Raw genomic sequence first — 25672 nt, forward strand, 5'->3', positions numbered from 1 at the left:
CAGTTGTGTTCCTGGTTGTGTTTGAAGCAAAGTATTTCACCTAAAAAGTTGTGTTTATTGTTGGTGATTTCCTACCAATGTACACAACTTTTGTTAAAAGGTGAAATACTTTGCATAAAACACAACCAGGTACACACCTGTGGCCTAAAGGTAAAAATAGTAAGACCATGACAAGATAGCCAACTTTGGTTGGCAAAGGTATATACTGTTGGTCCAGAAGGTACACAAGTTTAGGGCAAAAATCTCTCACACTCTGTCATCCCAGTGTACTCTGCCTTGAGGTGACAAAGTATAGTGGAAAATTGTCCCTGAAACCGTCACAGAACTTCTAGTGGTAATATTTCCAATGACAACATCCATCTTCGCCAGTACTCTTCTCTCCAACCTGCACTTTCTTCTCTACAACCTGTCAAAGAAGGGCTGTAGGAACATGCTATATCTAGTTTTCCAGTAGCCAATCCCGTTCGGAAGGCCACAAGGGTCAATTTTAAAAACCGGATCCGGCGTAATCCGTCGAAAAACGGATAGAAAAACGGATGAACCGGATGAGACGGATCCGGTTTTGTCTGTCAAGAAAAAGACGGATCCGGCAGAAAACCGGATCCGTCACATCCGGTTTTACTAAACATTTGCCGGATCCGGCGTTCCGGCACGACGCCGGATCGCGCCTGACGCCGAAAACCTGATGTGTGAAAGTAGCCTTAGCCAGTCATTTTCAGGCTGAGTCCTACATCACAGCTTCTTCCTTGGGCGAGCACAGTGCGTCGGTGAAGCAAGGGTACGTACACCCAGAATGCCTGGCGGAGTCCTACGTCACGGCTGTCAGCCTGGGCTTGTATCAGGGGTGCGTACACCCAGCTGACAGAGCATTAGAGCTGGTGGTGATGTCGCTCTTGTAAAACACGTTACTCACTTCCACCGATTACTCTGGGGACAACATCCACACGACAGTCACCCACTAACTAACATATTGCAAAAGTAATAAAACAGTTTTTTTGTAAATATTCAGTGGTCAGTAAGATGACAAAAAAAAAAAAAAAAAAAAAAAATTGTTCCAGAAAGGGTATTCATACCGCAATAAATATGACGGTCTGGGGAACCTTGGCAAGGTGCCAAGTTCACTTTAATCTTAGTAGATGTAGTAAGAAATACAATATTTTAGTCATTTTAAACAGATTAAAAAAAACACATCTCTTTAATACAGTAAAATGTACAGTGCCTTGCGAAAGTATTCGGCCCCCTGGAACTTTTCAACCTTTTCCCACATATCATGCTTAAAACATAAGGATACCAAATGTCAATTTTTGGTGAAGAATCGACAACAAGTGGGGCACAGTTATGAAGTAGAACAAAATATATTGGTTATTTTAAATTTTTGTGGAAATACAAAAACTGAAAAGTGGGGCGTGCAATATTATTCAGCCCCTTTAACTTAATACTTTGTTGCGCCACCTTTTGCTGTGAATACAGCTGCAAGTCGCTTGGGGAATGTCTCCATCAGTTTTATACATCGAGAGACTGAAATTCTTGCCCATTCTTCCTTGGCAAACAGCTCGAGCTCAGTGAGGTTTGATGGAGATCATTTGTGAACAGCCGTTTTCAGCTCTTTCCACAGATTCTCGATTGGATTCAGGTCTGGACTTTGACTTGGCCATTCTAACACCTGGATACGTTTATTTGTGAACCATTCCATTGTAGATTTGGCTTTATGTTTGGGATCATTGTCTTGTTGAAAAACAAATCTCAGTCTCAGGTCTTTTGCAGACTCCAACAAGTTATCTCCAAGAATGGTCCTGTATTTGGCTCTATCCATCTTCCCATCAATTTTAACCATCTTCCCCGTCCCTGCTGAAGAAAAGCAGGCCCAAACCATAATGCTGCCACCACCATGTTTGACAGTGGGGATGGTGTGTTCAGGGTGATGAGCTGTGTTGCCTTTACGCAAAACATATCATTTGGCATTGTTGCCAAAAAGTTCGATTTTGGTTTCATCTGACCTGAGCACCTTCTTCCACATGTTTGGTGTCTCCCCCAGGTGGCTTGTTGCAAACTTTAAACCCTTTCTGCCATGTGACGTACTATCCCGTCCATGTGCCCTGGGACTTAATTCCCAAGGACGGGATAGTACGTCATGGCATTTAATGCGACATCGCGACATCCCACAACCGCCAAACTGATAAGTGACACAGTCACTTATCAGAGCTTGTGCCTGCTGATTTCCTTTTTTTCACCCCCCCTTGCACCACACCTGTACGCACACCCAGAAGCCACCACTGAACTTTGATAAGTGACGCCGTTCACTTATCACAGCTAGGGCCTGCTGTTTTAGACTTTTCTTTTCACAGGTATTTTTCTCCCCATTTCCTTCTCTTCATCCTCTTCCGGTCCTGCGGAAACGCCACGCAGGCACTCCAGGACAGAAGAGGAGGCAGCGCCCACCATGCCCGAAGCTGATTCAGTAGACCCTGTATGGACTTCGCCCCCCGAAAATTAGGAGCCACCGATTCCTGATTTTGTGGCAGAATCAGGAATCAAGTTTGACACCACCGGCCTAACAGAAATAGACTTTTCCAAATTCTTTTTCTCTGAGGATTTTGTTAACCTCATGGTGGAGCAAACGAATTTGTACGCTCGTCAATTTTTGGCGGAAAACCCGCGTTCATCATATTCCAACTGGTCTCCTGTGGATGCAGTTGAAATGATGCAGTTTTGGGGCCTGGTCCTCCACATGGGGATACTGAAGAAGCTGGAAATTCGGCAATATTGGAGTGTTGATATTTTATACAACACTCCAGTGTTCTGAATGGTCATGGTCCGGACGCGTTTTGAGGCCATCCACAAGTTTCCTCATTATACCGATAATACAGTGTCCCGCACGAGAAGACTCCAACTTTGACCGTCTGTTCAAAGTTCGGCCGGTCATCGAACACTTCAACAAAAAGTTTGCTGAAGTGTACGTGCCCCAAAGGGAGATCAGCGTGGATGAGTCCTTGGTCCATTTCAAAGTAAGGCTCGGATTCCGTCAATACCTGCCCAGTAAGAGAGCCAGGTACGGAATCAAACTCTACAAACTTTGTGAGAGCACCTTAGGGTACACTCACAGGTTTAGAGTCTACGAAGGAAAGGACACCAGGATTGAACCCCCTGAGTGTCCTCCTGTCCTAGGAGTGAGTGGGAAAATTGTGTGGGATTTGGTTCACCCACTGCTGGATAAATCACCTCTACACTGAAATCTTTTAGACCAGCATCCCACTCTACAAATCCTTCTCTGCGCGAGGTACAGCAGCCTGCGGTACTGTCCGCAAAAATCAGAGAGGCCTTCCGAAGACGCCACTTGGGCAGATGCTCAGAAAAGGTGAGAGCAGAGCCCAATGTAGCGACCACCTACTGGTGGTCAAGGACAAGAGGGATGTTCATCTCTTGACCAACATACAACGGAGATGGCAGCACCCTCTGCACTGTACGGGGTAACTTCCACACAGGTCAGCAAACCGACCTGTGTAGTGGGGTACAACAAAAACATGGGGGCATTGATCTCTCCGATCAAGACCTCCAACCCTACAATGCTCTCAGAAAGGCCAGGGCATGGTACAAAAAGCTGGCCGCGCACATTGTACAAATGGCAAAGCTCAACGCATTCCTGCTGTCACAATGTGCACGCCACACCGATACGTTGTACCTCCATTTCCAGGAGGTAGTGGTTAAGGCCATGATGTTTGGCGCTCAGGAAGGAGCAGGTCCCATTACTTCCGGAACTGAAGGTTCTCGTATCGTACCAGGTCAGCATTTTCCGGGGGTGGTCCCGCCAACTGGTAGAAAAGGTAAGCCGCAAAAAAGGTGCCGAGTGTGTTACAAAAAGGGAATACGCAAGGACACCATTTACCAGTGCGACACCTGCCCCGAAAAACCTGGCCTGTGTATGAAGGATTGCTTCAAATTGTACCACACCTCCATGCACTACTAATTTACATTAGTTTAGTTGGTGGCACATCTAAATTTGTTCTTTGGGGGGTCTAGTATACAAAATGATGTCACATGTGGGTTTTTTTCCTGTTTAGGCACATCAGGGGCTCTGCAAACGGAACATGACGCCAGCAGACCCATCAAAGTCTGCATTCCAAAACGTCACTACTTCCCTTTCGAGCCCTGACATGTGCCTAAACAGTTTTTTCCCCACATGTGGGGTACCAGCGTACTCAGGACAAATTGGACAATGTCTTTTGGGGTTTAATGTCTCCTGTTACCCTTGGGAAAATTAAAAATTGGGGACTAAAAGATCATTTATGTGGAAACAAAATAGGATTTTATATTTTCACGCCCGGGCATTATAAGCTTTAGCGAAACACTCGGGGGTTCAAAGTGCTCACCACACATCTAGATAAGTTCCTTAAGGGGTCTAGTTTCCACAATGGGGTCACTTGTGGGGGGTTTCCACTGTTTAGGTACATCAGGGGCCCTGCAAACGGAACATGACGCCCGCAGACCATTCCATCAAAGTCTGCATTCCAAAACGTCATTACTTCCCTTTCGAGCCCTGCCGTGTGCCCAAACAGTGTTTCTCCCCCACATATGGGGTATCAGCGCACTTAGGACAAATTGGACAACAACTTTTGGGGTCCAATTTCTCCTGATACTCTTGGGAAAATAAATTGGGGACTAAGATCATTTTTGTGGAAAAAATATGTTTTTTTATTTTTACGCCCAGGCGTTATAAACTTCTGTGAAGCCCTTGGGGGTTCAAAGTGCTCACCACACATCTAGATGAGTTCCTTAGGGGGTCTAGTTTCCAAAATGGGGTCACTTGTGGGGGGTTTCCACTGTTTAGGCACATCATAGGCTCTGCAAACGGAACATGGCGTCCGATCTCAATTTCAGCCAATTTTAGGTTGAAAAAGTCAAACGGCGCTCCTTCCCTTCTGAGCCCTGCCACGCGCCGAAACAGTGGTTCCTCCCCACATATGGGGTATCAGCGTACTTAGGACAAATTGGACAACAACTTTTGGGGTACAATTTCTCCTGTTACCCTTGGGAAAATAAAAAAATTGTTGCTAAAAGATCATTTTTGTGACTAAAAAGTTAAATGTTCATTTTTTTCCTTCCACATTGCTTCTGCTCCTGTGAAACACCTTAAGGGTTAATAATCTTCTTGAATGTAGTTTTGAGTAGCTTGAGGGGTGCAGTTTTTAGAATGGTGTCAATTTGGGTATTTTCTGCCATATAGACCCCTCAAAGTGACTGAATGTGAGGTGGTCCCTAAAAAAAAATGGTTTTGTAAATTTTGTTGTAAAAATGAGAAATCGCTCGTCAACTTTTAACCCTTATAACTTCCTAATAAAAAAAAAAAATTTTGTTTCCAAAATTGTGCTGATGTAAAGTAGACATGTGGGAAATGTTATTTAACCCCTTCACCCCCAAGGGTGGTTTGCACGTTCATGACCGGGCCAATTTTTACAATTCTGACCACTGTACCTTTATGAGGTCATAACTCTAGAACGCTTCCATGGATCTCGGTGATTCTGACATTGTTTTCTCGTGACATATTGTACTTCATGTTAGTGGTAAAATTTCATTCAAATAACTTGCGTTTATTTGTGAAAAAAACGGAAATTTGGCAAAAATTTTGAAAATTTCGCAGTTTTCCAACTTTTAATTTTTATGCCCTTAAATCACAGAGATACGGCACACAAAAAACTTGATAAGTAACATTTCCCACATGTTTACTTTACATCAGCACAATTTTGGAACCCAAATTTTTTTTTGTTAGGAAGTTATAAGGGTTAAAAGTTGACCAGCGATTTCTCATTTTTACACCACCATTTTATTTTTAGGACCACATCACATTTGAAGCCACTTTGAGGGGTCTATATGATAGAATGGTGTCACTTTTGGGTATTTTCTAAAAACTGCACCCCATAAGGTGCTCAAAACCACATTCAAGAAGTTTATTAACCCTTTAGGTGCGTCACAGGAATTTTTTTGAATATTTAAAAAAAAATGAACATCTAACTTTTTTTCACAAAAAAAATACTTCAGGTTCAATTTTTTTTATTTTACCAAGGGTAACAGGAGAAATTGGACTGCAAAAGTTATTGTGCAATATGTCCTGAGTACGCTGATACCTGATTTGTGGGGGGGAACGACTGTTTCGGCGCATGGCAGAGCTCAGAATGGAAGGAGCGCCGTTTGACTTTTTCAATGCAAAATTCAGATCGGACGCCATGTCACGTTTGGAGAGTCCCTGATGTACCTAAACAGTGGAAACCCCCTACAAGTGACCCCATTTTGGAAACTAGACCCCCCAAGGAACTTATCTAGATAAGTGGTGAGAACTTTGAACCCACAAGGGCTTTACAGAAGTTTATAACATACAGCGGTACAATTAAAAAATCATATTTTTTCCACAAAAATGATCTTTTCACCCCAATTTTTATTTTCCCAAGGGTAACAGGACCCTAAAAGTTATTGTGCAATTTGTCCTGAGTATGCTGATACCCCACATGTGGGGGTAAACCACTATTTGGGCGCATGGCAGAGCTCGGAAGGGAAGCAGCGCCATTTGACGTTTTTGGCCGGAATTGAGATCGGACATCATGTCGCGATTGGAAAACCCCTGATGTACCTAAACAGTGGAAACCCCCCACAAATGACACCATTTTGGAAACTAGACCCCCTAAGGAACTTATCTAGATGTGTGGTGAGAACTTTGAACCCCCCAGTGCTTCACAGAAGTTTATAACGCCCGGGCGTGAAAATAAAAAATTCGTATTTTTTCCACAAACATGATCTTTAGTCACCATTTTTTTTATTTTCCCAAGGGTAACAGGAGAAATTGGACCCCAAAAGTTGTTGTCCAATTTGTCCTGAGTAAGCTGACACCCCATATGTGGGAGAAAACTACTGTATGGACACACGTCAGGGCTCGGAAGGGAAGTAGTGACGTTTTGGAATGCAGACATTGATGGAATGGTCTGCGGGTGTCATGTTGCCTTTGGAGAGCCCCTAATGTACCTAAACAGTGGAAACACCCACAAATGACCCCATTTTGGAAACGAGAACCCCTAAGGAACTTATCTAGATGTGTGGTGAGCACTTTGAACCCCCCAAGGGCTTCACAGAAGTTTATAATGCCCGGGCATGAAAATAAAAAAATCGTATTTTTTCCACAAACATGATCTTTAGTCACCATTTTTTTTATTTTCCCAAGGGTAACAGGAGAAATTGGACCCCAAAAGTTGTTGTCCAATTTGTCCTGAGTACGCTGACACCCCATATGTGGGAGAAAACTACTGTATGGACACACGTCGGGGCTCGGAAGGGAAGCAGTGCCATTTTGGAATGCAGACTTTGATGGAATGGTCTGCGGGTGTCATGTGCGTTTGGAGAGCCCCTGATGTACCTAAACTATTGAAACTCCCAACAGGTGACCCCATTTTGGACACTAGACCCCCCCACGGAACTTATCTAGATGTGTGGTGAGCACTTTGAACCCCCAAGTGCTTCACAGAAGTTTATAACGCTCGTACGTGAAAATAAAAAAATCATTTTTTTCAACAAAAATGATATTTTTGCCCCCAATTTTTTATTTTCCTAAGGGTAACAGGAGAAATTGGACCCCAAAAATTGTTTTGCAATTTGTCCTGAGTAGGCTGATACCCTACATGTGGGGGTAAAACACTGTTGGGGCGCATGTCAGAGCTTGGAAGGGAAGGAGCACCATATGACTTTTTCAACTCAGAATTGGCTGGAATTGAGATCAGACGCAATGTTGCATTTGGAGAGCCCCTGATGTGCCAAAACAGTGGAAACCCCCAATTCTAACTCCAACCCGAACCCCAACACACCCCTAACCCTAATCTCAGCCCTAACCCTAGCCCTAATGGAAAAATGGAAATAAATAAAATTAAAAAAATGTATTATTTTTCCCTAACTAAGGGGGTGATAACGGGGGGTTTGATTTACTATTTATGGCGGTTTATTTTTGGCAGCTGTCGCACGCTAAAAGACGCTTTTTATTGTAAAAATAGTTTTTGCATCACCACATATTGAGAGCTATAATTTTTCCGTATTTTGACCCACCGAGTTATGTGAGGTCTTATTTTTTGCGGGACGAGTTGACGTTTTTATTGGTACCATTTTCGGGCACATGACATTTTTTGATCGCTTTTTATTTCGATTTTTGGGACGCAGAATTAACAAAAACCAACGTTTCATGAATTTCTTTTGGGGGAGTGCGTTTACACCGTTCCGCGTGCGGTAAAATTGATAAAGCGGTTTTATTCTTCGGGTCAGTACGATTACAGCGATACCTCATTTAGGTCGTTTTTTTATGTTTTGTCGGTTTTATGCAATGAAAACTATTTTATATAAAAAATAATTATTTTTGCATCGCTTTATTCTGCGAGCTATAACTTTTTTATTTTTTCGCTGATGATGCTGTGTGGTGGCTCGTTTTTTGCGGGACAAGATGACGTTTTCAGCGGTACCATGGATATTTATATGCGTCTTTTTGATCGCGTGTTATTGCACTTGGCGGTATGATAATAAATCATTTTTTGCTTCGTTTTTTATTTTTATTTTTTAAGGGGTTCGCTAAAGGGGTTAACTAATGGGACAGTTTTATAGGGCGGGTCGTTACGGACCTAATATGTGTACTTCTATTGTTTTGGGGTTTTTTTTATTTTCAAAAAATGAATTTATTGGGGAATATTTTTTTTTTTTTATTTTTTTTTACTAATTTATTTGGCGATTTTTTTAAAATTATTTTTACACTTTTTAATTTTTTTTTTTTACTTTATTACATAGTCCCAGGTGGGACATCACTGTCCTGTGACAGATCGCTGATCTGTCACATCACAGATCACTGTGACAGATCAGCAATCTGTCACAGGCAGTGCACAAGGCTTCCTCATGCCTGCGCTTTGCAGGCACTGAGGAAGCCAGCTTCTTCCAGGCCCCCAAAGGCCCCCGTCGCCATCTTGGATCCGGGGGCCTGGAGGAAAGGAGTCCCCCGCAGCAGCGCTGCACATTGCGCTGCCGTGGGGGGCTCAGGGAAGCACGGAGGGAGCCCCCTCCCTGCCGATGCTTCCCTTTAACTCCCGGTACACCGCGATCATGTTTGATCGCGGTGTGCAAGGGGTTAACGTATCGGGGGCGGTCCGTGACCGCCCCTGACACATAGTGCCGGGTGTCAGCTGTGATAATCAGCTGACACCCGGCCGCGATTAGCGGCGCTCACCACGTGGGCGCCGCTGATCGCGCTAGACGTACTATCCCGTCCATGGGCATAGGGGCCCGGGTCCCATGGACGGGATAGTACGTCTGATGTCAGGAAGGGGTTAATAATTATTTTGTGTCACATATTTCTCTATTTTAAGGGCATAAAAATTCAAAGTTTGAAATTTGCAATATTTTCAACATTTTTTCCATATTTCCGTTTTTTTCACAATTAAACGCAAGTTATATGAATGAAATTTTACCACTAACATGAAGTACAATATGTCACGAGAAAACAATCTCAGAATCGCCTAGATCCGTTGGAGCGTTCCAGAGTTATGACCTCATAAAGGGACAGTGGTCAGAATTGTAAGAAATGGCCCGGTCATTAACGTGCAAACCACCCTTGGGGGTTAAGGGGTTAAATGACTTTTTATGGATATCTTCGAGAAATGGCTTTCCTTCTTGCCACTTCCATAAAGGCCAGATTCGTGCAGTGTACAACTGATTGTTGTCCTATGGACTGTCCCACCTCAGCTGTAGATCTCTGCAGTTCATCCAGAGTGATCATGGGCCTCTTGGCTGCATCTCTGATCAGTCTTCTCCTTGTTTGAGATGAAAGTTTAGAGGGGCGGCCGGGTCTTGGTAGATTTGCAGTGGTATGATACTCCTTCCAATTCAATATGATCGCTTGCACAGTGCTCCTTGAGATGTTTAAAGTTTTGGAAGTCTTTTTTTATCCAAATCCGGCTTTAATCTTCTCCACAACAGTATCACGGACCTGCCTGTTGTGCTCCTTGGTCTCCATGATGCTCTCTGTGCATCAAACAGAACCCTGAGACTATCACAGAGCAGGTGCATTTATAGGGAGACTTAATTACACACAGGTGGATTATATTTTTCATCATTAGTCATTTAGGACAATATTGGATCATTCAGAGATCCACAATGATCTTCTGGAGTGAGTTTGCTGCAAGGAAAGTAAAGGGGCTGAATAATATTGCACGCCCCACTTTTCAGTTTTTGAATTTCCACATAAATTTAAAATAACCAATAAATTTCGTTCAACTTCACAATTGTGTCCCACTTGTTGATTCTTCACCAAAAATTTACATTTGGTACCTTTATGTTTGAAGCATGATATGTCGGAAAAGGTTGAAAAGTTCCAGGGGGCCGAATACTTTCGCAAGTCACTGTAAACTGGTAATTTTAGGATGACACATTCCCTGTAAGAATATTACACACTGCGCAGAATGGGAGATTTCCAAGTACATGGGGGCACAGAATGCAGACTTCCACTATCTTCTGATATTCTTTACGTGAGATGCCAGAAAATATTTAAACAGAATTTGTCACCAGGTTTTTGCCACTTAAAAAGCAGAACAGTGATTTTACCAAAACTTCAGTAAGTAGCCCAGTAAGTGACACATCATTGAAATCAGGGTCTCTACATCATAATGCTCTCAGAGGGGGTGGCAAAATCCTGGTGACAGATTCCCTTTAAAAAGGTGAATCTTCATCAAAAGGAGTTTTCATCACATTTTAATTTGAATCTCGTTTGGCCCAGTGGGGTGTGATTTAAAAAAATTTTAAAAAAAACAAGAAAAAAAAAAAAAAAAAGGAAAAATAGTACTCCTCTCAATGAGAAGCCTTACTCCTTTGCTGGACTCAACATCTGGCAGGGGAAATCACACGACGGCTGCAGCCATTTCATTCCGCCGATCAGTATCAGCTGATTGGCTGCAGCAGTCATGGAACGCACGCCCCCTGTTGGATGTCAATGTCAGGAATCTGGTCAGCCGCAGAGGGGAGGTGGTGGCTTTTTGATCAGGAGACCTTGTGTAAATACCGGATGGTGAAACATTAAAGGACATATGGAAGCAAGATCTCGGTGTGACTGTCACACAATATTAACAATTTGTAGGAGATTCTGCAGAATTTAGTGTATGATGGGTGTACAAGAATAATATTACTATGCTCAGGTCATATTTGCACAACAGAGAACGTCACCAACCTTAACTCTATCGTTATCAAGAAGGCCAAGAAAATTAAAGGATGAAAAATTAATACATTCTTTCCCATTGACAACAATCTTGTGGCTTGGAGGGCTGCAAGACAAAAAAATACATATCAAAAAGGATCCAAACTGAAAGCATCAGGAAGCCACAAAAAAAAAAATAAAAAAATAAGGAGAGAAAATACACCCAAGAACTATTCCAGACACATTATATAAACCTAGCTGTCCATTGTGCTAATTTAAAAGGGGTTTTCCCATCCCCGAAATGTTATTACTATTTCATATAGAAGGCTCTAAAATAAACACGTGACCAATACAACCAGTCACATCCGCGGCACAGTAACATGCCCGTCTGGCCGGAAGAGAAGCGGTATGGGGATCTGGAAGGCAATCAGGATTTGTGTGTGCGCTTTCATTTTTTCCTCTCCTTTTCTAAATAGTCATTACTTTTTTTTTCTATTTATGTAGGACAAAGTTGTACTTTTGAATGATCCAATTAATTTTAACATACAGTGGCTTGCAAAAGTATTCACCCCCTTGGCTTTTTTTTTTTTTTTTTTTCCCATTTTGTTACATTACAACCTGTGTTTAACCCCTTAAGTACAAGCCACTTTGTAAGTCAATAAAAGTCAGTGATAAGCGGTCATAAAAGAGCGCTTAGGAAGCAACCGAGGGGCAGACAAGGATGTCAGGTCACCACCGCAGCTCCAGCCGAAAACCTCCAATGGAGGATAGGAGAAATGATAAAATGGAAAACGGTGTAAGCTTCCACCTGATGAAGACAGATCCTCCGTCAAAACGCGTTGTGGGTTAAACCCATCTCTTGTCTGAGTCCCTCTCCTGCGCTCTTAAGCCCGTTTTCCATTTTCTCACTTGTAAGTCAATGACTGGGTCTTATTAAATCTGACCACTGCCACTTTATGAGATAACTCTGGAACACTTCGACGGATTCCGGTGATTCTGAGACTTATATTGTACTTCGTGTTAGTGGGAAAATTTGTTCAATATTTTTTGCGTTTATTTGTGAAAGTATCGGAAACTTGGAGAACATTTTCAAAATGTTGCAAATTTGAAACATTTTTAATTCTTATGCCCTTAAATCAGAGAGGGATATCGCAAAAAATAGTTAATAAAGAACATTTCCCACATGTCTACTTTACATCAGCACAATTTGAAATTTTTTTTTCTTTTTGTGAGGACGTTATAAAGGTTAAAAGCTAAACAGCATTTTTCCAACACAATTTACAAAACCATTTTTTTAGGGACCACCTCACATTTGAATTAACTTTGAGGGTCTATATGACAGAAAATACCCAAAAGTGACACCGTTCTAAATCTGCATGCCTAACAGTCCTCCAAAACCACATTCAAGAAGTTTATTAACCCTTCAGGTGCCCCACAGCAATTAGCACAATGTGGAAGGAAAAAAAAAAAAGGAGATTTTTGTGTACTCACCGTAAAATCTCTCTCTCTTAGCCTCTAATTGGGGGGACACAGAACCATGGGTGTTATGCTGCTGTCCACTAGGAGGCGACACTATGCATAATCTGAAAAAGATTAACTTTGGCTCCTCCTCTGCAGTATACACCCCTGGACGGCGTCAGCCTTCTCCAGTTTTGTGCCAAAGCATTAGGAGGAACGTAACCAAATAACATAACCATGCCTGTAAGAAGGCTACTATGTACGAGCTCAAAGAACAATATGAGAACTCAACCGTAAACAACGGCCCATAAGGGCAACAGGGTGGGAGCTGTGTCCCCCAATTAGAGGCTAAGAGAAAGAGATTTTACGGTGAGTACACAAAAATCTCCTTTACTCTGTCGCCTCATTGGGGGACACAGAACCATGGGACGTCCCAAAGCAGTCCCTGGGTGGGAAGCAATGGACAAATATTGTGCTAGCAGGTCCCTAAATTTGGGGCACTGCCGCCTGCAGAACCAGTCTACCCAGGCTCGCATCCGCTGAGGACTGGGTATGAACACTGTAGTGTTTCGTAAACGTGTGTAGGCTAGTCCAAGTGGCCGCCTTACACACTTGTTGTGCCGAAGCCTGATGCCGAATGGCCCAGGAGGCCCCTACTGCCCTTGTAGAGTGTGCCGTGATACCGGCCGGAAGAGGGGAACTGTTAAGTCGGTAGGCCTCATGTATGGTGGACTTGATCCACCTGGCAAGGGTAGCCTTGGAAGCCGGCAGCCCCTTGCGACTACCTTCCGGAAGAATGAAGAGGGAATCAGACTTCCGGAAAGGTGCAGTCCTGGACACGTAAATCCGCAATGCTCTGACGAGGTCAAGCGTATGCAGAGCCTTCTCCACTCTATGAACCGGAACCGGGCAAAGGGATGGCAGTGAAATCTCCTCATTGAGGTGAAAGTTGGACACAACCTTCGGAAGGAAGGATGGTACCGTGCGGAGAACCACCTTGTCCTGGTGAAAGGCTAGGAAAGGCCGTCTGCAGGAAAGTGCTGACAATTCCGACACTCTGCGTAACGAGGTGATCGCCACTAGAAAAACCACTTTCTGAGACAGAATGGAGAGTGGAACTCCTCTAAGAGGTTCGAAGGGTGGAGCTTGCAATGCTGTCAGGACCAGATTGAGGTCCCACGTATCCAGCAGACGTTTGTAGGAAGGAACCAATCGGGAAACTCCCTGGATGAAAGTCCTGACTTGCGGTTTAATAGCAATGCGCTTTTGAAAAAGGACTGAAAGCGCCGACACCTGACTCTTAAGCGAGCTTAAGGATAGCTTGGCGTCTAGGCCCAATTGAAGAAAACCTAGTACCTTCGGGAGGGAATAAGGGAGTGGGACTTGTCCATGAGATTCGCACCAAGAAAAGAAAGCTCTCCAGGTACGATAATAGAGCTTGGTGGAGGCAGGCTTCCTTGCCCTGATCATAGTTGCAATGACTGCCGGTGAAAAACCTGCCTGGGTTAGAATCCAGGTTTCAAGGGCCATGCCGTCAAATTGAGAGCCCCTGAATTCTGGTGGAAGAACGGACCTTGAGACAGAAGGTCGTGACGGTCGGGTAGACGCCAGGGGACGTCTGCTGTAAGTTGAACGATGTCGGCGTACCATGTACGTCTGGGCCAGTCTGGCGCGATGAGGATGGTTGGAACTCCCTCTTGCTTGATCTTCCTCACGACCCTGGAGATTAGGGGGAGGGGTGGAAAAATGTACAGGAGTCGGAACTGGGACCAGTCCTGGACCAGGGCATCCGCTCCGAGTGACTGCGGGTCGTGTGTCCTGGCCATGAAATTGGGGACCTTGGTATTGAGATGGGATGCCATTAGGTCCACCTCCGGGGTTCCCCAACGTTGACAGATCTGGTAAAAAATCTCGGGATGGAGAGACCACTCCCCCGAGTCCATTCCTTGCCTGCTGAGGAAGTCGGCTTCCCAGTTTTCTACACCCGGAATGTGGACCGCAGAAAGTACCGACCTCGTGTCTTCTGCCCAGCGGAGGATATGCGCCACTTCTCTCATCGCCTGGGCGCTGCGGGTCCCGCCTTGGTGGTTCACGTATGCCACAGCCGTGGCATTGTCCGACTGTATCCGTATTTGCGAGGCTGCAAGCAAGTGATGAAAGGCTCTCAGTGCCAAGAGGATGGCCCTGATTTCCAGAATATTGATGGGCAATGTCACTTCCCTCGGTGACCACTTGCCTTGTGCCCTGTGATGTAGGTGCACCGCCCCCCAGCCTGTCAGGCTTGCATCGGTAGTCAGGATCTCCCATTGTCCTGAGAGAAAGGGCTTCCCTCGTGTAAGCGAGGTTGGTTTGAGCCACCAATGCAGGGACCTCCTGGTTGACGACGTCAACCTGAACTCCCTGTCGAGGGAGAAGGGATTCCTGTCCCAAGATCTGAGTATGGCTAGTTGAAGGACCCTGAGGTGAAACTGGGCAAATGGCACTGCCAGTATTGCTGCTGCCATCCGGCCGAGGACTCTCATGGCAAACTGGAGAGATCGAGGAGGACTGCGAAGGAGTGTACGAACTCCCAGACGGATGGCCAGTGTCTTGTCCTTGGGAAGGAGCACCAGGCCCCTGGAGGTGTCGAATAACATTCCCAGGAATGTTAGAGAGTCTGACTTGGGATAGTCGACGATTTCTGTAGGTTGACTAGCCATCCCAGTCGACTCTGTGTCTATTGTGATTGAGACACTGACCTCGCAGTCTTTGAAAGTGGGAGACTTGATGAGGAGGTCGTCCAGGTACAGGATGACTAGAATGCCTCTTGAGTGCAGAGCGTCCATGGTGGCCGCCATGACTTTGGTGAACGTTCTTGGAGCCGTGGCGAGTCCGAACGGAAGGGCGACAAACTGGTAGTGGTTTTGGTTGATCGCGAACCTGAGAAACCTTTGGTGGGCGGGGGGCATTTGGTATGTGCAGATACGCATCCTGTATGTCTATGGAGGCAAGGTATTCTCCCTGCTCCATGGATGCAATGATGGACCGGAGTGACTCCATGCGGAAATGACGGACCCGTACGTAATTGTTGAGCTGTTTTAGGTCCAGTATGGGTCGGACGCTGCCTCCTTTCTTGGGGACTACGAACAGATTTGAGTAGAACCCTCGGAATCTCTCGTTCGGGGGAACAGGCACCACAACTCCTGCTTGAAGGAGAGAGGAGACCGCTTAGTGGAAAGCACGAGCCTTGTCTGGTAGTGTTGGAGGAATAGAAAGGAAGAACGGTTCGGTGGAGCGGAAGTGAACTCTATCTTGTATCCGGAAGACACTATTTCCCTGACCCACTTGTCTTCTGTAATAGGCAGCCAGACTTGCTGAAAGAGTAAAAGTCGGCCGCCTACTGGTGGGGTGTCTTCCGGAGTTCGTGAGTCCTCATGGTGATTAAGTAAGACCTTAGGTGGTTTCTGAACACTTTCGAAGCAAATCCTATGTTCTGGGACTTCCGGGGCCGACTCTGGAATTTTTAGCACCCGATGGATGACAGAGATTATGTCCTCAACTAGCGCTGTATTGCTAGGGGGAGAAGGTACCACGGACCTCTCCGTTTCGTTATCTGAGTCGGAGTCACAGATGCCCTCCGAATCTTGTGCCTCGCTAAGGTGATCCCTGGAGGGCGACCTGGGGCGGGGGTCTTCTGTGGTGGGGGATCTCTGTGGTAAATTGCACTGTCTGTCTGTGACAGGGGACTGCCTAGGAGACCTGGAATGACGCTGTCTCTCCCTGGAGGGGGGACGACCTTGTGCTATAGGACGACTCAGGTGATCGAGACCTGTGGGTCCGCTTACGTCTGTGAGAGTCGGAAGCAGCATGTTCCTGAGACAAGCTGTCCGTTTGCTGTGTAACGTCCATAGCCGGAGCCCGACTCTGCAGAGCTTGCAGCAATGTGGCAGTTAGACTGACATCTGAGTTGCCCATTCCGGCGTGGCCTGTGACACTGAAGCGTCAGTAGGGACTCCCTGGGGTTCTGACCCAGCGTTCTGGATGCAGTCCCGGTAGTGCGGATACGTGCTGCCACTAGGGAGCGTGGCTTTGCAGGCTGTGCAGAATGCATAGAAACATTCCTGCCTGGTTCTCTTCCTTGAGCCCGGCATAGTGCACAGAGGCTGGCTATCAGGGATCGAACAGGGGTGGCTACGCAAAGGGAACCCACAGAGAGCCTTATAGGAAGTATGGATTCACAGCTGAGTATGAGAACCCAGCTGTGAGCTTACCCCACCGGTGTGCCCCTAGGTCCAGCGCCGACAGATCCCAGTTCTGTGCCCCCGGAGACCGCTGTGATGCTCCTCTCCTGGATCTCATCCAAAAAAAATGGCCACCGGGACTCTGAGGAGAGGGAGGAGGGGGCGGAGAGCTGAAAAGGGCGCGCTGGGCTGTGTAAAAACGCGCCCTTTCTGCCTCAATCCGCCCCTTCTGACACTCCAGCGTGTCATTTTAGTCATCCGGGGGGCGGGGAAAAGGCGGCGGCTTCGGCTAGGCCGAAGCCGCAGTCTAAATTAGAGGCCTGATGCCCAGGAGGGCTCCAGAGCGGCACGGTAGTCCGGGGGGGGGGGGACGGATTTGTACCAAACCCCCCCAGAATGGTCGACTGGATAGCGGTGGGGGTAGCGGTTCCTGTATGGGGGGGCCCCTGGAGCGCTATGGAGCCGCTGCTGCAGAGACAGGGACGCAGAAAAGCCCTGTCTCTGCTGTGCCATCCAGTCCGCACCCTCCCCCCGGCCCCAACAGGATCCCTCAGCTGGTCTGGGGTCCCTGGAAGCTGCGGAATGATGCCTGTTCTCCGACCCTACCTGAGGCGTCTCAACCTAATGCCCCCTGCGGGGGATTAGGGAGGGTGCGTCTGTCACCGTCAGGGGGTCTTCATCCTCGCCTCAACCCAGACCCCAAAGGGGTTGGGGAAGGAGGGGGGTCTCGACCTCGAACCAGGACCCGAGGGACTGGGGAGGGAGCGACATGGGGAATAGCCACCTCGACCTCAACCGGGTACCCCTAATGGGGGACCGAGGAGGGAGCCATGCCGGGAGTCTCGCTGGAGACCCGCTTTTCTTCATCTGTAGTCCTTTGGAAAAAAATCCAGGAAAAAGACGGAGTAAAAAAAAAATTCTTAGGTGTGCCTCTTGCGACACTAAGCAAAAACTGGAGAAGGCTGACGCCGTCCAGGGGTGTATACTGCAGAGGAGGAGCCAAAGTTAATCTTTTTCAGATTATGCATAGTGTCGCCTCCTAGTGGACAGCAGCATAACACCCATGGTTCTGTGTCCCCCAATGAGGCGACAGAGTAATGAACATTACTTTTTTTTACAAAAATTTTACTTTAGCCCCATTTTTTTTTTTTTTTTCACAAGGGTAACAGGAGAAAATAGACCCCAAAATCTGTGCAAATTCTTCTGAGTACACAGATACGTGGGAGAAAACTGCTGTTTGGGCGAACGGCGCAGCTCAGAAGGGAGGGAGCACCGTTTTATTTTTTGAACACTAAAATGGCTGGAATAGAGAGCGGACACCATGTCACGTTTGGAGAGCTCCTGCTGTGCCTGAACAGTCGAAACCCCCCACAAGTAACCGCCATTTTAGACACTAGCTCCCTCAATCAATGTATCTAGATGTGTGGTGAGCACCTTGAACCCCCAAATGCTTCACAGAAGTTTATAACATGCAGCCATGAAAACAAAAAAAAACAAAAAATTTCTAACAAATATTTTTAGCCTCAATTTTTTTTTTCATTTTCACAAGGGTAACAAGAAAAAATGAACTGTACGATTTGTTGTGCAATTTCTCCTCAATACAAAGATACCCCATAAGTGGTCAAAAACTACTTTTGGGGCAAAGCTCAGAAGAGAAAAGGCGCCATATTGGAGTTCACATTTTGCTGCACTGGTTTGAGGGTGCCATGTCACATTGCCAGAGCCCCTGTGGTGCCAGAATGGCAGAATCTCCCCATAAGTGATGTCATTTTACAAACTACACCGTCAATGAATTCATCTGCAGTCAGCATGTTGGCACCACATGTGCCACACAGAAATGTATACCATTGCTAAACATGGTCTAAGAGGCTTTGTGTAGCTTGGTGACCCGGGGTTCGTCATGATGACCTAAGGTCACGATAATGATCGGGCCCCCGTGATGACAGTGTGCGGACGCTGATCTGAAGGGAGAGGGAGCCCCCTCCCTCTACTAACCTCCTAAGTGTTGCGATCGCAGCATTTAGGGGGTTAAACTGTAAGGGGCGGTGCTGGCACAGTCCCTGGCTGTTAGCATTTTGGGGCATACAATCATACATTTTTGTTGGTTGCATTTTTTGTTGGAGGTAGAGCAACAACAAAAATAACCAATTTTGGAGTTCAGACTTTCTTCTTCTTTACGGCATTTAGTGCATTGATTTAACTTTTCAGATTTTGATTGATCAGACTTTAACAGGTGTTAAGATACCAACAACAGTGGACTTAAATAGTATACACACCCCTGTTAAAATAACAAGCTTCTGGTATGATTCTTTTCCATGACAAATGCTTTTTCCACCTGTAATGTCAGTAATAATCTGTACAATTTAACTGAAATCTTTTTGGATGCAAAACAAATGTTACATACTAAAATAATGCAGCTGCCCAAATAAATATGCACACCCTTATTTATACTAATACTTTGTTGTAGCACCCTGAAATTTATGGCAACATTGAGTCTTTTCGAGAAGGAGTCTAACAGCATAGCAAATCTAAAGTTATCATTCTTTGTCTATTCATTATATAAAAATATATTTGCGCTGTCAATGCCTTCCCAAAGGGAGATAAGACAAAAATGTAAAACTACAAGGAGAAATGTAGGGAAATGAAGAGAAACCAGGGGGCATCTATTGTGCCAATATCGCACCTGCAGTACCAGGTCAAAAGGGCTCAAATGGAGTCTGAACCCATCGGTAGGCAATAGCCTGGCTATTCAAGCAGGCGCAAAAAATGGCCGACTGTGTCTATTGTGCCACTTTGAAAAAAAAGAGAATAATGCCGAAAACAAAGTCAGACAGAGCACAAAGCGACTCAGTCAGCTTTATTAACCCCTTTCCGACCTTAGATGTATCCATACGTCCAGGTGGCCTGGTACTTACCGACCTGGGACGTATAGATACGTCCAGGCGATTTTGCAAGCCAAAACGCCGTACTCGCACGATCGCCACCTGGTGTCATCCGATTGTGACAGCAAACACCAGGCATTCAGTGCCAGGTACGGTCCCGCACCGTTCATGGCATTTTAATCCCCTAAATGCTTCGATCAAACTCCATTGCAGGATTTCAGGAGCAGGCAGAGGGAAGACAGCCCCTCTGTCCTTGAATCGGAAACCCCAAAACGTCATCGCGGGGTTCCGATCGTTGCCATGATGATAACATCTGGGTCACCAGAGCTAGCAAAGTTACTTGATCATGCTCAGAGCATAATGAAGCAACTTTGTCTGTCAGTGCAAGAGTTTGCATAGCATAGGGAAGCTCCTGCCTCCCTATGCTATACCAGCAATCAGCCTTCCAAAAAAATTGTAGGTATATATGTGTACACATTTGGTTTTTGGTAACTATGTTCTCTGTAGAATAGTTTTTATGTAAAAGCGCTAAAACAAACAAAAAAAAAAAATTTATATATATATATATATATATATATATATATATATATATATATATATATATATATATATATTTGGCATTTCTGTATCGATGAGAGCCTGCCTAATTTACGGGTGTGTGTCTCCAGGTGCATGAGCTGGGCACCACAGAGTACTGGTCACTACAGCCGCAGTTTGCAATTTTCACTCCGCAACATCCACTGATGCTTATTTCTGGATAACACCCATAAAGTCAGAATTGTCACTACACCTGTAGATAAACTCCCAGAGGGTTAATAGAATTATAATTATAATTTCCAAAGTGTGGTCACTTGAGGGGGAATTCTGCAAACTTTTCAAGGAAAATCTGTGCTCCAGGAGACAAATATCGCTCCACCCCTCCAGAATCTCTCCATATGGCTAAGCAGTACTCTACAGCCACATATGAGGCATTGCCACGTTCCGTAAAAACTGTTGGACAAATTATGCCACCATTTTTACCCACTTCTTGTAAGAAAATGTAAAATCTGCAGTTAAACTAAATTTGGTGGTAAAGATGTAGTTATTTTTCCTTCACTGACCAATGGTATAAAATTCTTTGACACACCTGCGGTGTTAATTTGATCACTGCACCAATAGATGAGCTCATTGAGAGGTGCAGTTTGTAAAATGGGGTCACTTATGCCTCAAAAGTAGTTTCCTCCCACATATAGGGTATCAGCAAACTCAGGAGAAATTGCACAACAAATTGTATGGTGCAATTTCCCCTGTTACCCTTGTGAAAATAAAAAAAAAAAAAAAAAAATAAAAAAAAAAAAAAATAATATGGGGCTAAAATTTTTTTTTTTTTTTTTTTTTTTATTTATTTTCACTGGCTCAACATTATAAGCTTCATAGTGCTCAACACACATCTAAATACATTCCCTGAGGAGTCTAGTTTCCAAAATGGTGTCACTTGTGGGGGATTTTCACTGTTTAGGTACATCAGGGCTCTCCAACAGGACATGGTGTTCACCAACTGTTCCAGCAAATTTAGCATTCAAAAAGTCAAATAGCGTTCCTTCCCTTCCATGCCGTGCTGTGCGCCCAAACTGTGGTTTTGCCCCATATGGGGTATTGGTATGCTCAGGAGTAATTACACAAATTTTGAGGTCCATTTTTTTCTGTTACCCTTGCAAAAACAAAAGGGTCTAAAGTAAAATTTGTGAAAAAAAGTTAAATGTCCATTTCCCACACACACACACACACACACACACACACCAAAAATTCCTGTGAAGCAAGTGAAGTGTTAAACTTCTTGAATGTGGTTTTGAGCACCTTGAGGGGTGCAGTTTTTAGAATGGTGTCACTTTTGGGTATTTACTGTCATACAGACCCCTCAAAGGCACTTGAAATGTTATCCCTAAAATAAATAGTTTTGTAAATTTTGTTTGAAAAATGAGAAATTGATGGTCAAATTTTAACCCTTATAACGCCCTAACAAAAAAAAAAAAAAGTTCCAAAAATTGTGCTGATGTAAAGTAGACATGTGGGAAAATATGTACATAACAAAATAGTCCAAAACTAATAGCCACCTCAATTCAGCATATTATATCTCAATTTCTGCCACAGATTTGGGCAGACATAACAAAGGCAAATAGGCAAAAAATAGATGAATCAATAAAACCAATCATTTATTAATAAATTTCATAAAATTCTTTTAACAAGGAAATTTCTAAAAAAAAAGGAGTACAAATGTAATGATAGATGCTCACAGAATTAAGCTTTATGCACCATAATCACAGAATGTTTTTTTCTTTTCTTTTTTACATACAAATTATCTCCAAATAGTGTTTATTTCTTAAGCATAAATTCATAAGCTATATTTATATAAACTTCTGTCTAAATATTTTTGGGAAAAGGCCCAATAGTTCTAAAAGCAGAAGAAACACATCTTTGATTAAATAGTGTGAAATACACACTGCTGAAGGTAAATAACAATTGGGTTTAGCTCCCTATACTATGTGTATACCATGATAATCAAAGACAAGGCTAACTAATCCTTAATGGAGTAATCACAATGCATAAATGCTCAGATAGTAGCGACTTTTGTTCTCAATGTTTCTATGATTAATTACAAATATTTATAAACAAAAATGCATAAGCTTTCTTGATTGTGTAAATATGTATCTAATTGTTGTAACAAAGGAACAACCTAACTGTATGTGCGGCAAAGAAAATTTCTCCTTAATATGAATATATCCAATGCCTAGTGCAGAGAACTACAGGTTAATCATGTGTCCTGCTTAATATGCCAGCTATACTGATTCAATTTGAAATAAGCTATTCCTGCATGATGTAACAATGCAATCCTGTTTGCAATTATACAACAACTTACATGGATAAAACTTCTGCGGCTCTCTCATACACGTGTCTGGTTACCCCGACAGCGCCGTTTCGCCATACTGGCTTCCTCAATAGGGGGCGTACATATACATGTAAGTTGTTGTAAATTGCAAATAGGATTGCATTGTTACATCATGCCTTAACGCATAAGGACGTACATGGTTAACATACGAATTCCAATTGTGGAAAAAATGAGGTTCTATCGGGAGCTGTCAGCTAGTTTTACTCGAATGCCGTAGAGCTCGATTCTTTTCTCAAATTTGCCATGACAATGGACTGAACGTCCTGCCTTAGTCAAGACCTGAAATTTTGCCTTTTGGTGATACACTTCCAGACAATTATTTCAATTTAAAATCAGTCTAACAGCAACCATCGCTATAACTAATTAAAGAGCCACTTACCCGGAAACAATGTTATAACTGAGAGCTGGGTGATCTTTAGAGACAGGAGGGACAAGGGGTTCAGGGTGCCACTCATCTATTAACTCTTCTTTCTCCTTCAAATCCAATAACAGAATAAAGTTCACAGGAGGGAGATTACTGTCCACATTTACAACACAAATGCATACGAATTCGTATTCACAAATGTCAGCATGGAGATGTCCAGCCACTCATGGTACACATTGTACAGACGATAAGTGCCATCTGTCTTCTGTCAGGCACTCCGGAAAACCCTGAAAAATTATTTTTTTTTTCCCCATGTACAAAAGAATCAACACTCTTGATTGAATTACAGTATGTAAAGAAATTCTTTAATCATATTGGTCCAATACAGAGTATAAATCATATGATGTTTTGGTCAAACTGGCCTTTATGGGGCCATAAAGGATGATATGGGACCATTAGGATGAGGATATGGAGGCAGAACTATAAACTACAACCGGCTTCGCTGAGAGATATGTGGTCCAGATATGGTACCTATCACTTGTGATAAACACCAAAGGGGGTAAAATAGCAAAGCACAACAATCTTACGCATCAATGGATATAACCAAATTCCTTGTATCAAAAACCAAGTGGTATCTTTGCTGGATGACTAAATGGACATGTTAAAAACAGGACAGTCATAACATTAACAGCAACACAAGAAAAGGACAAAAACCGACCAAAAGTCCAGAATAGGTGATATAAAGTTTATTAGTATGACAGGAAAATTAATAATAAAGAAAAGTCAATGTATAGATCAAAATCTTTATATAATAAAAAAAAAAAAAGGCGCTACTATCCAGAAAAAAAATCAAAAATACAATATTGAATTGTGCTAAAAATCATAAAATTGCAATGATATGCATACAACATCAAGTGCACAGAAAGTTGTAACCAATTAAATATATAAGACGTGCATATATGAACAGATGTAAAAAGTAAAGTGCAAGTGCTAAGGAAACCAGTAGGTGTCAGTGTGTATACATCCTACACATCAAGACCAAAGCAAAAACCATGTAACGAAAGTGAGAGATATACAAATGCAAAATCATGTAATAACTTACAGTGTAAAATACACCTGGTCTCCTGGATAGGCGCCCTCCCCAACGCGCGTTTCGGCACACTGCCTTCACTTTCATTACATGATTTTTGCTTTGGTCGAAGAATGCGGCTGTATGTATTTCTATGCAGCCGCATGCTCCGTTCCCGAGTATTAAGATGCGAGACTCGTCCGAGTTTCTCGCATGTGTGATCCCGGCCTTAAGAGGGTTATCAGTAGTGATGAGCGAACGTGCTCGGATACAGTGTTACCTGAGCATGCTCGGGTCCTAACCAATTGACTTCGGTGTGCTTGAATAATATGCTCAAGTCCCCGCCACTGCTTGTCTCACGGCTGTTCAACAGCTGCAACACATGCAGGGATTGCCTGTTCGTTATGCAATTCATACATATGTTGCGACTGTCAAACAGCTGCAAAACATGGAGCGGCGGGGACTCGAACATATTATTCAAGCACACCAAAGACACTCTGATAGCACATGAGCATGCTCAGATAACATTTTAACTGACCACGTTCGCTCATCACTAGTTTCCATGTCTAAAATAATAGGTCAGCAGTCACTCTGTGTGACTGCAGACTTATGAATCTCGATGTGAAAACCTCAAAGAGAGGAAAAAAAAATCCTCCAAAAAATTCAGTTACAAACCAGACAGGCCCAAATGCATAATGCATAAGACTAATGAATCCCCCCAGTGCACACATTTTGTACTGCGGGGATTCACTAGTTTCTGACCTGGGACTAGCAGGTACATATGCGTTATGCATACACCCAGCCAAAACCAGACTAGTGGGCTCAGCCTCGCTGTATACAAGTGTATGGAAAAAGGGCGCAGCCATACAGAAGGCAAAGTCATATGAATAGGCCAAAACGGTATCCCATTTTTATTACCTTTTCTGTAAGGTCAGATCTTTCCTGAAGTTTGTAAGTTTTGGAAAATAGGAGTCTAATAATCCATAGGATGAGAATTCCTTCAAGTATAAGGTGATATGCAGGTGCCTACAAAAATACAAAATTGGCAGAAAAGTCAAATTTTAGGAAGTAAGTTTGTCAAATGTGTACATTTAAAAAAAATAAATAAAATAGACATGATTTTCAACTTATTGCAATTTCCCAGTGCACAATTATTCCTAAGAAAATACTCAAACTACTACAGGAAAATCCACAACATGGTGAAAATGTCCATGCTGTCTATATAGGAATTACTATGTAAGGCCTCTTTCACATGTCAGTGTCTGTGGTACATGTGGTGACAGTTTTCACACGTACCAGAGACACTTGAAACGTAGACCCATTCAAGTGATTGGGTCTGTGCACATGTCAATATGTTTCCACGGACTGTGTGTCCATGTGACACTTACACATGTCTGTTTTTTACCGTCAGCACAGACAGCAAAACGTCCCGCACACATGCACTCGAATGACACGCATGGATGTCATCCCTGTGACACACACCGGCGCCAAGGAAGAAGCGCTACAGTAAGTGCTGTTCCCCGGCACCGGGTGCTGAAGACGGCTCTCATCATTCTCCC

At 43.9% G+C, this 25672-nt stretch overlaps 1 protein-coding gene across 2 annotated transcripts in view; it reads right to left on the reverse strand.

The window, feature by feature from the left end:
• The window catches only part of SPTLC1 (serine palmitoyltransferase long chain base subunit 1), a 113127-nt gene that overhangs the window by 79597 nt on the left and 7858 nt on the right, over window positions 1–25672 (reverse strand). For both annotated transcript variants that reach the window (XM_073575343.1, XM_073575344.1), the window contains exons 2-4: window positions 25032–25139; window positions 23060–23154; window positions 11228–11321 (exon numbers count right to left, since the gene is read on the reverse strand). In XM_073575343.1, the coding sequence (XP_073431444.1) occupies window positions 11228–11321; window positions 23060–23154; window positions 25032–25139 (297 nt within the window). The remainder of the gene's footprint in view (window positions 1–11227; window positions 11322–23059; window positions 23155–25031; window positions 25140–25672) is intronic.

The sequence above is a fragment of the Dendrobates tinctorius genome, unplaced genomic scaffold (assembly GCF_039654945.1).
Source record: "Dendrobates tinctorius isolate UK_male_01 unplaced genomic scaffold, ASM3965494v1 ptg000044l, whole genome shotgun sequence".
In the NCBI taxonomy this organism is placed as follows: Eukaryota; Metazoa; Chordata; class Amphibia; order Anura; family Dendrobatidae; genus Dendrobates; species Dendrobates tinctorius.